Here is a 13258-nt window from a genome sequence, read left to right as displayed (position 1 = left end):
ATAAATATCAAAGATGTGGTTGAACCTGAAATAAAACTCTCATACCGTCTTTCCTGTAGCAGTGTTCCAGCTCTGTGCGGTGCATACCAGAAGAGTCCAGCACCTCGATGAGGCCCAGTGATCCATCCATTCGACCCACCAGCAGCATGTCTTTGGGCTCTCCACACCACAAGGACTCTGCTTCCTCTTCAGGCCAAGTTAGTGCAGACACCCAGTGAGGCTGCACATCCAAAAGCCCTTTACCACCTTGGAGACAATGAAAGCAGATCCATGATGACATTTTAAGATATATCATACTTATATTGACAAATGCCCAAGTATACTTGATTTTATTGCTCCTTTTAGGTATTTTATATCGGGGCTCTGATGTCTTTCAGCTGTCTGTGAAGGAACATGAGAGCTTCCTGCTTATACAGTTGGACAAACTCCAACACTGCAGCCTTGGAGTGAGCCTGGTGACTGTAGTTTCTGTTCTTCCCTTCACTGTGAGATGGATGATGACAAGAACTTTGAAGAATCGATTCATGTGGCGCTAGGCTGAGCTCACTGAGGCTACACATCAGAACAAGGAACCAGCCTCAGTTGGTCTTTGCTTTTTCCTCCATTCTTTGTTGCCACAATGTATCAACTTCTTTAAGAAAGCATGAACTGCTTCTAAAAGACGAGGTTAAAATTTCAGTGGCCCCCACCTGTAAAACCATTCCTTTTTTCGGGGGATTGTCTCATTGTTGCCCCTCTAGTGTACCTGCTGTTTAGTCATTAACACCAAACCAGGTGAAAGTGATTACACCTTCTATTAACCCCAGTACCGGCTCTGGACAGATGGTTCACAAAGCCAGGTGTTTGGTGAGGGGCAGAAAATGATGCCTGTAACACATCCGGTGACCATTCAGTTTTATTTTTAACAGAAGGCCTCTCATTCATATTCTGCAGGCCTCCGTCACCAGCAGAGATGGGCAGTAATCCGATTACTTTTTTCAAGTAACGAGTAAGGGATTACTATTGCAAAAACGGTAATTAGATTACCGTTACTTTCCCGTAGGAACGCTGCGTTACTGCGTTACTAAAACCGTGATTTTTTTGCGAGAACGTCTCATGACAGTGACGTAAGCGAGTGCGACGTTCGTGACAACAGCTGTGTGCAGATCAACAATGGATCATATATCGAGTGCAGAGAGAGTATGAGCGTGCAGCGTTTAAAGCGTGGAAGTACTGACCTTACTTTGAGTTTGATTCCACAAAAAGTGACAAAAACATTAGTGTCCGTTGTGCGTGGGAAGAAAACTTCTTTTTACAGCGAAAAAACCCCTAAACTTCCAAACAAGCACCGAGTAGCTACGACGTAATGGGAAACTCACAGAGAAACTCGCGGATTCTTCCACTGACCGCTGCACACCTGCACCAGGGTAAACCTCCGCCTACATCACTCCTGCTTTACAGGTGAAAATAGAGCAACAGGACCGCTAGTCTTTGACTTTATTTATTTTCTGCTGTGTTTTACTTGCATCTATTTGAAAGACTGAGTGTAAACACACAAAAAAAATTATTTTATGTGCTGGAATGTGCAGAAAATAGGTTTAAATATTAAACTAATTTCTTTAGAGAGAATGTTGCAGATAATTTAATTTTTGCTTGATGCATAAAGTTAAAAGATTAAAACTAATAAAACAAGTTTTAAAAAGAGACTTTTCCATTTGTTTACATTTTGTATGATGATTATGTAGAAAAAGTAGAATTGGGCTGAAAGATCTATCACTTTATCACCTATTCAGGTTGTAAATCGTGTTTTTAAAAAGTAACTAAGTAACTAAGTAATTAATTACTTTTGAAAATAAGTAATCAGTAAAGTAACTGGATTACTTTTTGGGGGAAGTAATCAGTAATTAGTTACTGATTATTTTTTTCAAGTAACTTGACCAACACTGGTCACCAGTAATACGAGGTGAGCCACAGATTATAGTGAAACAAGTCCTGCAAAACTCAGTGAAGCTCATCATTAACATATTCATTAACCCCCAGAGAAGACTGGACAAAATGAACTCTTTACCATTAACCTGCCAGATGTTGACCATTTTCTCCATGGCAGAGGCGAGATACTTTCCAGTGACACTCCATGCAAGAGGTGACAGGCAAGGATCGCTGGGAGACCCCAAACCAGACATTCCCTCCTCCAAAGAGTCGTCACTAGTGAAAGATAAGATAAAAAAACAAAGTTAGAACTGTGTTGAAGTATCTGACACCTTTGGGAGCACTCAAACTTATTTAAAGTCTCATCTAAAGTGATGAAAACTATTTGTTTCTTTTGTAAGGAATGATGTGTGATTCTGTAAAAGAGGCTCATGGGACAGGAGCCTTCAGGACCTGCCTTAGCAAACTGCCAAAGGTCAGGTTGGTTCGATTCCTTGAGTAACAAACCAAAAACATTTGTCCCACAGTTAAAAGGCATCTTAATTCTCAAAGTGGTAACTGAGTTTCTGATGGAGAAAACAGATTTATTGGGGAAAATAAATACAAACTGGACCAATTACAGCCAGATGTCTCTGTTTAGCTGTGGGATCCTTAAAAAAACAAACTTACTCCTTATTGAAGACGCAGGTCTGCTGGAGGGTGTACTGGCTCTTGGTTACGTTCCATACTCTGACCGTCCCGTCATTGCCACTGGTAGCCAAAAGGCCTTTCTTACTGCACCAACCACATGTGATGACCTGAAGCAACAAGAGGATTATTTTAACCACCAAACAGAAATGGTGCAAACAACCTCACTGTATAACACAGAGAAAGACCAAACTACCGACCCTGCTCTGGTGAGCCTCTAGTTTGATAAAGGAGCACTTTCGCAGGTCCCCTGCCATGTCAGCAAAAGTCTGCGGACGGCTCTGGTTGTTGTCGCGGTCGTGGGCGGCCAGAGTGCGAACTAATTGCTGAGCACCCCACTGGCGATGCTGCGAGGAAAGCCGTGAGGACAGGCAGCAAGCTGCCAGAGCGTTGGCCAGCTCCAGAGGGCCTACAGCGGAAGGATTATGGGAAGGATGGGCATACAAATGCGCAATTAGACCTGCTCGACACGGAACACAAAGTGACAAGAATGCCCGGTGAGTGAAAGAAGGAGCAACGATGAAAAGACACAAAAAGCACAAAAAATGTGAATATACAGAAGAAACTGGCACAAGCAGATGAGTTATGTCACTACTGCATGGATTAAACAAATACGTGTATGACTGGTATCAGCACCAGGAAGAACATAACAGCATCACAGAACCACTGTTCTTCTGAGTATAAAGTATATTTATGTGAACACAAACTTTTCTTTAAATATTAAGAAAAAGTAACACATCATAACACACCAATATGAGCTATAACTTCAAGGTAATCAAGATCAATTCCATGAAGTAAGAGAGAAACAATGACAGGTGAAATGACATGGAACAGCTAAACGCCTTTTCCTCACAGTCTACAAACCTCTTTTCTCCATATCAGCCTTGTCATAAGCAGGTCTCAGTCTGGCCCCTTTATCTGCCAGCAGGGCCACGAGGGCCTGAGTCACCACAAAGTTGGGCGACGTAACCAGCTTGTTCTCCTCGGCCACACCACGCAGGAAGCTGGGTAAGAACTTTCTCTGGATGGGGTCGTCCACCGTTGTCAGATTCATGCCTGTAGCTGCAGAGATCAGGTTCTGGATAAGAAAAGGGGGGAAAAGCATCACATCGATCAACATTTTTAAAGTGCAAGAAAGCTGAAAGGAGAGACATGGATAATCTGTCTGATGAGATCTGAATCAGTTTGTGCAGACAAATTAAAGATAATGATTGTACAGTTACATGCAAAAGGAAAACTCAGAACAAAAACTTCTTTGTGTGACTGAAAGAAAAACAAATATTGGCCAATGCATTGGAGTCTTCAATCACCAGCTGTCAATCTTAAAATCCCACATGACTTACAGTACTGTGCAAAAGTCACAGCTGCACCCCACACCTGCTGCTCAACCTACAAATGCATTTTCCTTACTAATGTTGCACCTTTTAATAGGGATGGGTACCGGTATCAGGTGCCATGATGGCACCGGTTTTGACATAAACGGTAGTAACCAGACCGAAAAGCAGCGCACATTTCAGTGCTTTATTTTCCTGAGCTGTGATACACTTTAGATTCTAGCCAATCATTTTACGTTTCCGAGGATAGTAGGCGGGTCCAGGTATGTACGTTCTTTTAGAGCAGAGCTACAGATTAAAAATGCCCAAGGCGAAGCGGTCAAAGTCTGGCTGTACTTCACAGCAAAAGATGCAAACTCAGCAGCTGCAACAAGTGCTTTAAGCTGATACTGTGATGCTGTCAAAGGAGGTAACACCTCAAATCTGATGAAACACCTGGTGATGCATAGCGTTTTTTTTAAAAGCCGAGAAATGCGCCGTATTTGATAGCTTGCTGCGAGACCTCACACCGAGCACATCTACTGCGGGTGTGGTGCCTGTTATCGGACCTGGAGTTAGCAACATCCCCCAAAAACCCGAAGAGGAGAGTCCTGGCCCCTAGCCCTGCCAGTGTAGCAGAAATGATGAGGATGATGATGCAGCAGCAGCCGTTCTTCTCTGCGTGAGTAGCTTAATGTTGTTCGTGTGTAATTTACGTTGAGTAGGCTAACCACGTTATTACATTAATGCATGTAAGGTGAACTAGCAAACATCATCATAGCTACATGCGGCTGTCTTCTTGTTTGATGGCAGATACTCCCTTCACCCTGGACAAAAAGGCTAAAATGACCAAAGAAAAAGTGGAAAACAGTTAAACATGAGAGGTTTTTGGACAAAGTTTGTGTTCTCCTTTCTTTAAGCACCGATTTGAGCACCGTTTAAGCACCGGCACCGTTTCAAAAGTACCAGTTTGGCACCGGTATCAGATAAAACCTAAACGATACCCATCCCTACCTTTTAATGAGACATAAACAGGCTTTCCAATAGTATAAGATTTATTCATTGTCAAAAAGCATTGTTAAAATAAATAAGTAATCAACCCAACATACATTTCTTTACTTTCTGTGGACTTTATCAGACCACCTCTGTATATGTGCATTCATGAGACCTGTTGCTCTAGATTTTCAGACCAGTTCTCATATGAATTAGCAAACCTTAACCTTTTCTCCCAGTTTCCCTTCTTTGGCGATCGAGGATGGCTTCCTGACAGCCACCTTTCCACTGAGACCATTTCTGATGAGGCAAACAGCAGATGGATCAACTGTGACCAGACCATCTCTTTCTTTGTAGGTCTTTACTGGACTTTTCCTGTTTCTTAAGGCTGTGACTTCCCGGTACAGTTCATCTGTTGTAAACAGCTTTTCAGACCTGTACTTGTCCAGTTTACTCCAATTTTTAAGAACACACTGCACACCACATATACTATATATATATTGTAGCTCTTTGGCAATAACTTTGTTGGTAGAAAAATACTTTTTTATCCATGTCAAACTATGTCATCTTTGGCATTTTTTGCAGACTCGTATAAAAGAAATCACAATAAATTAGGTGCTACAGGCTGCTGGTAGCAAAGTACCTAAAGATAAAAAGGGGTTCTGTTCAAGTTGTCAGTTACTGCATGTGTAGATTTCCACATACAGTATTTGAGAGAATAAAACTTCTTTAATGGTATGTTTGAGAAGGAATCTTTTCCTTTTGGACTGAACAAATTTGGGGAATCTCATCAACCGGTGACTGTGTTTTCAATATCTAAGCTGAAATTCAAATCAGTCATCAGGGAGATGCTGGGGTGATGATACTTTACCTGAGTGCACAACTGAACCAGCAGCTTGGCAGCATTGGGACTGTTGGAGGCAAGACAGCCCACTGCTGTGCTGAGGTAAGCCAGGCAGGAGATGGGTTTGCTCGTCTTGGTGGCCCCACGGGGCCTTTCGGCATGGCCCGGGCCTGTGGACGGACTGGTGGAAAGACCAGCTCGGCCCGCTGCCGCCAGGCACATGAGCCTGACTAGAGTCCTGATGTCAGTCAAACCAAGGGACTCGAGACCTGCTGCGAGGCTGCAGCTTGATCCGCTGAACGTGTGGAAGGAGAGAGAAGAGAAAAACGAACTTATTGTTCTGATTTCTGTTTGTCAAACACAATTCATAAATATTTAAATTAATATTTTATCTATGAATACACAACCTTATCCAAAGGGTTGAAATAGATGTACTGTTATTATTATGAATACTCTCACGGCATGATTATTCACATAATATCACATTTATTGACAATCCCACCCAGGAACATGAATTTCTGAATTCTAAAAAAATCTTATTTAGGCTAAAAAAGTATTTCCAGCAGATACAAAAGGCTACCTGACGGAGAGCAGGGACAAGGCTCTCATCACCATAGTCCTGGCCAGCAGCACCTGAGCTGCAGCTGTCACCCTCCTCAGTGCCATCACTCGGTCATGGGGGTTCTGTAGGGCTGCTGCCTGCTCACCGAGGGTCACCCTACCAGAAGAGCTCTTGTCCACTGAGGTCTGACAGCCTGAACACACAAACACACACTCAGTTTACTGCCACTACAGTCAAAAACACCCAACTTCTAAAGATAAGGGGCCAAGTTTGCTTGACTGTACCAGGGCGAAACGCTCTAATGGCATCACAATGACTTTCATGTGAAGACTGAAATTAAAAGGTGTGGACACAGTTATTTTTGTGACCTCACATCTGATCTGATGGTGAATTCGTGTTTTTTTTTTCTTCGTATCTCAGGTTAGGTCCCTGCAAAGTATTTTGTGTTTAATGGCAGACCTGTCTGTAATAAAATTCTACTTGGGTTAAATTAGAGCTGGGCGATAGAACGATAACGATATGTATTGCGAAATAACTTTTTCTCAATAGAAAAATTAAACTATTGCGATAGACCTCACCGCTCTTGTCCTCTTAAAAAAAAGAAAAAAGAACAGCCAATTAAAATTAAGTAGCGCAGAGCCGAACCAATCACAGCCGCAGCGTCACATCACGTGACTTGTTACGTACAGCACAAGTGCCAAGCCGCACATGTGTATTTGTTTGGGAAGCAGCCAGCCGCCGTGCCGCCGGTTAATGGAGGAAATGAGTGCGCCGACTAGAGAAAAACCAACCGAGAGCGTGAGCGAAGGTTACCGAAGAGAAAACAGATGATGGTTCCAACGCCGGAGAGATTGTCGAACGGAAGAGCCACAGAAGTTCTGTAGTGTGAAGGTATTTCTGCTATTTCAAGTCTGACAAAAACAGAGTAGCACGCACTGTAAATGTGCCGAAAGCAGGTCTGGAAATCCAATAAAGCGGTGCATGCTCAATCTCTGACTGGAAGCGCTAATTCGTCATTCGGCTTCTGTCAGACTAAAGTAACTGTTAAACTGTTTGAAAAGCTCAGCTGTACAACAAGGAGAGATCGAGAATTTCCTTTTAGTTCTCAGTTTATTTGATATTGACAAAAGTTAGTCAATTTTGTTCTTCTGTAAAACAAACTAAGATTTATTTTTAGAATTAATATTTTGTTTCTAAGTGGAATTGACAGTTTAGTCTGTTTTGTTTGTTCTGTTTCGAAACTTAAACGCTTTAGCGGCTGCCTTTTGTGTAGTTTGCAATATTTGCCTTTATTTATCTGAAAAAGTCTCATGTTCCTTAAGTACATCTACCCTGTTGAACTTATTATTGGAAATAAATATTTAAATCAAAACAAGCTGCTGATTATTTCATATTTTACTTGTGAGCAACGGCACATTTAAATCTTACAAATATAGTTATTTGGCTGATATCGTGATATATATCGTTATCGCCTGAAATGAAAAAAACATATCGTGATATGAAAAAATCTTATATCACCCAGCTCTAGGTTAAATCCTGCACGTCACCATAGCTGTCACCACACAGTTTTTAAGTAAAGAGTTTGGCCTTATATCAGGACGTGTTGGTTCTATTTTAGCTGGTTCATTGATCTGAACTGCTTTGCTGCCCAGGAGAGGAACACGTCCCCTACACGGTAATTATTGATGTTTTCTAACCTATCTGTAGTAGAGTCTCCTCCATGCTGTTGGTTGCCGTCACCATGGCAATAGAGGCTCCCAACGGGTCACTATCTAGAAACTGGACAGCCTCGGGGACAATCCTGCGCTCGCTCAGACCCAAAGGGCCAGCCAAAAGCTCAAACTCCTCCTCCCCTGTCAACTTCTCGTCTTCATCGACGTCCAGCATGTCCCAATCCTCTGCAAGACCGAAAGAAAACCGAGTTTAAAATCAAAGGAAAATTCTAAATGTGTTGTGTCAGTTCAACGCATCACACCCACAGTCACCACGCGTTACCTTCATAAACACTGTCTTGCTTTCCCAGAAGGTCGGGAGCCTGCCCCTTGTATCTGAAGTCACACCACAAAATAAAATCACACAAAGATTCTAATATAATAGAAATAAGTACAGAAATGTTTTTTATTATCATTTCAATAGATTTTCCCCCTAATTTAAAACATCATTTCATTGCAGAAGAGTAAAAATCTAATCAACTTCCTGTTGCTTTGTCGGCTGTCACACACAGGCGTGCACACCTTTCCACAATGGGGACTTTGGCTTTGCTTTTGATTGCCAAGTACTTCTCTCTGCAGCCGCCACACAGCAGATAGTAGGGGTTTCCACTCCCGCACTCCCCGCCGAACCAGCCATCCACGTAGGAGCCGTTGCTGCGGTAGCCTTGCCGGTTGGCGCTGCGCCCACAGCCCGGGTGGCTCTTCTTCATGTGCTGATTGAAATTGGCCACGTTGGCCTCACACAGCTCGCACACTACCACTTCATCTCGATCGTCTGTCTCACACACGTGCTGTTGATGTACAACAGACACAAAGATGTTTTAGAGCAACAATACACATTCATGCAGTATGATCTGAACCTCTGACAGATGTGAATGAGCAGCCAGTTATCAGCACAGGGAATAAAGATCGAGTTATCCAAAACATGAATTTCATTAGTTGCATGATTTAAAGTTTCAGGGGTAAAGTCCTGATGCATGCATGCAAGAAGATTTCATGGGTAATGTTCAACCAAACACATGAGTTTGTGTCAACGTGCATGTAAGTTTACTCGAAGCAATAAGTGATGAAGCGAAACCGCAGAATCGTGATGGCAGCTCTAAAGTCACACACCCATGTTGGCCAATCCAGTACCTCCGGGATCCACATTCCCAGAATGTCAGTGTCACTAGCGAGGTCTTGGCCAAACATGGCCTCCATGGTCTCCTCATCAAGGTCCATCTCCAGCTCTTCATCCAGGTTGAAGTCATAGAGTGCACCCGGGTCTTGTTGCTGCTGTAAGGACGAGACCTCCCGACGTGACTGGCTGTGGTGGGCCTGCACTGAGCGGTACAGTCCAGCTACAAAAGAATCAACGTTTCTCATGAGCTGGAAGATAAATGTTCAACTGTCTTGTAAAGAAAGGTGGGATATACACTTGGGAAATATTCTCACCAGCACGAGCCAGCAGTGTGCGTGCAGCCAGGTCAAAGCGGTGTTTCCTGCCCGCAGCAGAGCGGCCTCTGAGTGGGGCATTGCTGGATGCAGAGGCACTGTCCTGATCCAGACCTTCAGGACTAGAAGACAAAATATAAACAGTAGTCATAGTCGCAGAGGAGGTGTCATTGTGCAGAAAAAGAAACACCCTCAATAAACACGTCCTCCCCGTGTCAGGGAAGTAGGCTGGGCACCTCTGTTCTGTGTTGGGGTGACTCTCAGTACTTTCCATTTCTCAATTGGGAGGCTTGTAAAAGCACCACAAACCTAGATTCTTTAACTTCAGACACGGCAGAATTTCTTTAAAAAGAATCTTTTTTGTCGTCTGGGCTCCAGTTGAATGAAACAGTGAGTTTAAGTTTCAAATAAGAGAAAATGCATCTACGTGAGCGAGCTCTAAATACTTAGAGCAGCTTGGCCATAAATATCATGCTAAGTTTTAATGATTTAAAAAACAACAACAACAACACTTGGGTGCAAAAATGTGAAATTATTTTGGATTTTCTCTCATCTACACGTTTTAAAAGGAAACGTACTCCCTCAAATATATACATACACATTACTAATATTGGTTAGATGAGCCTTAGGATGACCAGATGCTTTTGGTGACCATCAACAACTTTCTGACATGATTATAACTAAGGCTGCTCGATATAACGATATGAAAACGTCTGTCGTGGTGTCGCAAAATAAACTGTTTACGGTAATATTTTGTCATCATTTTGATGGCCACTGTAGTGGCTATATTAATTTATTAAAGTTCTCTCTTTCTCTTATATTTAATATAACCACACTACGGACGGACAAGCGCCTGTTTTTATGCGTTGTCGTTAGCAACAACGACAGTAACAGCATCGCATGGCTCCGCCGTCCGTTTGATTATTTTCCGCATAAACCTTTCAAAATAAAGCTGAAGATCCAAAAATAAACTGAATTATCTGAAACAGTATGCAGAGTGTTTACGGACGAGAAGCTAAAAAGAGCCGTCAGGTGCTAAAAAATAAACCTTAGAACAGGCCGTGTATAAATACTCACAAAGACCCGAGATTCACAGAATTTACAGAATGTAAAGATGTAGATAAGAAATATTTTTATTATTGTTAACAGCATTGTTATATTTTTATTTTCATTTATTAAAATGTATTTGTTCTTACAACAGAGGATAGTGCTTCTGAGTCAGCCACAACCAAAGCTGTCAAATGCTTCAACATTTTCAATCATGATAGCTGGCCAGAGAACAAAGAGGATTTAGTGGACCATGGTGCTGATGACCTTGTTTTTCTCTTGGATCACTTCTTTCATGCTTTCAATTGTGTAATTTAAGTGATCTAGTAGCTCTGTTTTGGAAGTTCAGTTAACGCTAGAAATGTGTTTTGGAGTTTGTACGTGTTTTGTCTGTAGGGGCCACCATAAATATTTATATATAAACATATATAAATAAAACCACTTTTTTTACGTTAGTAATTCCTTTTGTGCATAATTTTAGATTATTGTTAATAATAAATTAATTAAAGCAACAAAATAACCTGAAGAGCCGGTTCGGAGCCGAAAGAGCCAGAAATCCCATCACTGCTTCTTAGATCTTCACGGAGTTCCTTGGACTTTTCCATTTTTATATTGAGAGGGCGAAGCTATCAGTTGTCAATCATGATCAATAATAAGGAATGAATAGGCTTCAGTACTACTTGTTAAAAGATTTGGTTGAATGTATGTTTGATCCTGTGTCGATTGGAGAAAATCCAAAATAAATTCAAATTTGTGGACCCAGTTTTTCATTACAGACGCCTGGAATAAGAGCAGTTACTGTGACATACATGTCCATGATGAGTGTATGTAAACTTCTAACCACAACTTTTAAACATTACTTATCCTACTACTACTCTACTTTAATTACTGTTGTAATTAAAATGCAACACGCTGCGAGCAACGAGCGCCCTGTTCTACCTTTCGCTGAAACCTTCCTCCACTTCGGAAGTGTCTGCGCTGGCTATGACCCCGGGAGAGCACAGATAGGAGTTTTTATCCAGAGATTTGGCTCCAGTGATCGCTGTGGCACCAGAACAGGACGAGTCGGGGGCTTCACCGCTGACACCGCCGCCTCTGCCGTGGGGCTCGTCGTGCTCGTCCTCCGTTCCTGGATGTTCGATCATCCACATGGCTAGCACGGTGATGTTCTGAGCATCTACCTCTCCTCGAGCACCTGGGATAAAAACATATCATAACAGGTCGACTATTTGTAGGGGATTACGCCACGTCACACAAACGTAATGATGCACAGAAACTTTGTTACACAGGATGAAAAGGTAGAAACATTCTGAGAATATTCAAGATTTTAGGTAGAAAAAATAAGTCAACGGTCGTGTCCAAATTCATCGGCTGCATCCTCCTGAGGACCCGGCCTTCACGGTCTACGTGGGCCGGGTCCTCAGAAGGTCGGGTAGGCTGGAAGTAAATGGCTGTGAAATGGACGGTCGAGCCTTCTGATTAGCGTCACCGCTGTCTCAGTGGAGTTTAATAAACTCGGCCGTCTGCTCCTTGCTATCTAAAGTATAACAGGACACTGGAGTAAATTTTCGACTGTCTCACACTTCTGTTTAATCAGTTTTCTGTTTGACGTTTAGTCAGCTGTGTGAAAACCACCCGGGGGATTAATAAAGTTTTATTTTATCTAATCTAATCAAATAACTTTAATCTCAGCCAAACCGATTTACTCACGAACAAACAAAACACTGAAAAAAGCCCAACAATAACATTTTTAGGTTGTCTAAGTGACTTATATATTACGTTTAACCCGAGCAGCGAAAGTCCGCGGTGATCTGAAAATGATGGAGTTGTGCCGTTCTCGGCCGCATCAGTGACCCTCGAGCTCCCGGCGAGCTATCGAGGTGGTGGGTAGCAGACGTCTCCGAAAACGTCGAAGCACTTTTGCAAATATGCGATATCTTGATAAACCGAGCAGTTATTTGATGTTTACACAGCTACTTTCTCGCCTGAAAATATGTTAAAAGTTTATTTTGTGACCCAGAAAGATTAGTAAGAGTAATTTTAAAACTTAGTAGCGGCCGCCATTGTTGGAAACTGGAGTTTGGCTGGGCCGCGCTATGAATTCTGGGATATGGTAGGCCACGAAGGACACACCCGACCCATCCTTCAAATTCGGGGAAAAGGAGGACGCATTTGTCGGCTGCATTCGGAGGAGTCTACGAATTTGGACAGCCTTCGGCGCGTCGCTGTGACGTAATCGGTCTACAAATGCGGCCTCAGGAGGATGCAGCCCATGAATTTGGACACGACCAACATCTTGATTATTCCTGGAATATAATCTTTTTACCCTGACTTCATGTATTTTAAAAAGGCACTTTGTTGTAACTTTATTGCAGTTTATTGTTTGATAATAGCATTTTGGTTATTTTGTAAGTGATTTAAGTGTTAGTCACATGTTTAGTGAGAGCTGTTGATTATAGATTTAATTTTCTGCTAAAGGGGAGCATTTAACAGGTATTTTCATTAGAAAACTGCGTTTCCCAGAATCCTTTGTGGTAGATGAAAGTTACTCTGGGTTTTAGCTAGCAAAGAAAGTTTCGGGAAGCCACTATGTTGCTCTGATGTCGAGAAGTTTATTTGTTCCCCTTTTTGAAGCCAATAAAGACTATCGTTTCTACAACTGATGTCCGATCCATTTGTTTGTGGATTCGCCACAACACGCTTGCTCTTTCTCATCATTGTTTATGATTCTTAAGAAAATGGACAAAAATGGGCCGGT

At 42.3% G+C, this 13258-nt stretch overlaps 1 protein-coding gene across 7 annotated transcripts in view; it reads right to left on the bottom strand.

Annotated features, from left to right (window-relative positions):
• herc1 (HECT and RLD domain containing E3 ubiquitin protein ligase family member 1) overlaps positions 1–13258 on the bottom strand; it is a 93515-nt gene that overhangs the window by 29049 nt on the left and 51208 nt on the right. For 5 of the 7 annotated variants that reach the window (XM_087842764.1, XM_087842755.1, XM_087842792.1 and 2 more), the window contains 13 exons: positions 11440–11695; positions 9454–9575; positions 9133–9359; positions 8542–8810; positions 8303–8355; positions 8005–8205; positions 6326–6500; positions 5773–6040; positions 3460–3673; positions 2796–3055; positions 2578–2705; positions 2048–2184; positions 46–246 (listed from right to left, as the gene is read on the bottom strand). In XM_087842764.1, coding sequence (XP_087698890.1) covers positions 46–246; positions 2048–2184; positions 2578–2705; positions 2796–3055; positions 3460–3673; positions 5773–6040; positions 6326–6500; positions 8005–8205; positions 8303–8355; positions 8542–8810; positions 9133–9359; positions 9454–9575; positions 11440–11695 — 2511 coding nt within the window. The remainder of the gene's footprint in view (positions 1–45; positions 247–2047; positions 2185–2577; positions 2706–2795; positions 3056–3459; positions 3674–5772; positions 6041–6325; positions 6501–8004; positions 8206–8302; positions 8356–8541; positions 8811–9132; positions 9360–9453; positions 9576–11439; positions 11696–13258) is intronic. The other 2 variants (XM_087842801.1, XM_087842778.1) reach the window with 2 other exon arrangements.

This window comes from Neolamprologus brichardi, chromosome 1, assembly GCF_056152115.1.
Source record: "Neolamprologus brichardi isolate AB-2024 chromosome 1, ASM5615211v1, whole genome shotgun sequence".
Taxonomy (NCBI): Eukaryota; Metazoa; Chordata; class Actinopteri; order Cichliformes; family Cichlidae; genus Neolamprologus; species Neolamprologus brichardi.
Note: the sequence above shows the minus strand (reverse complement) of the source record. Positions and strands in the feature narration are given on the sequence as shown.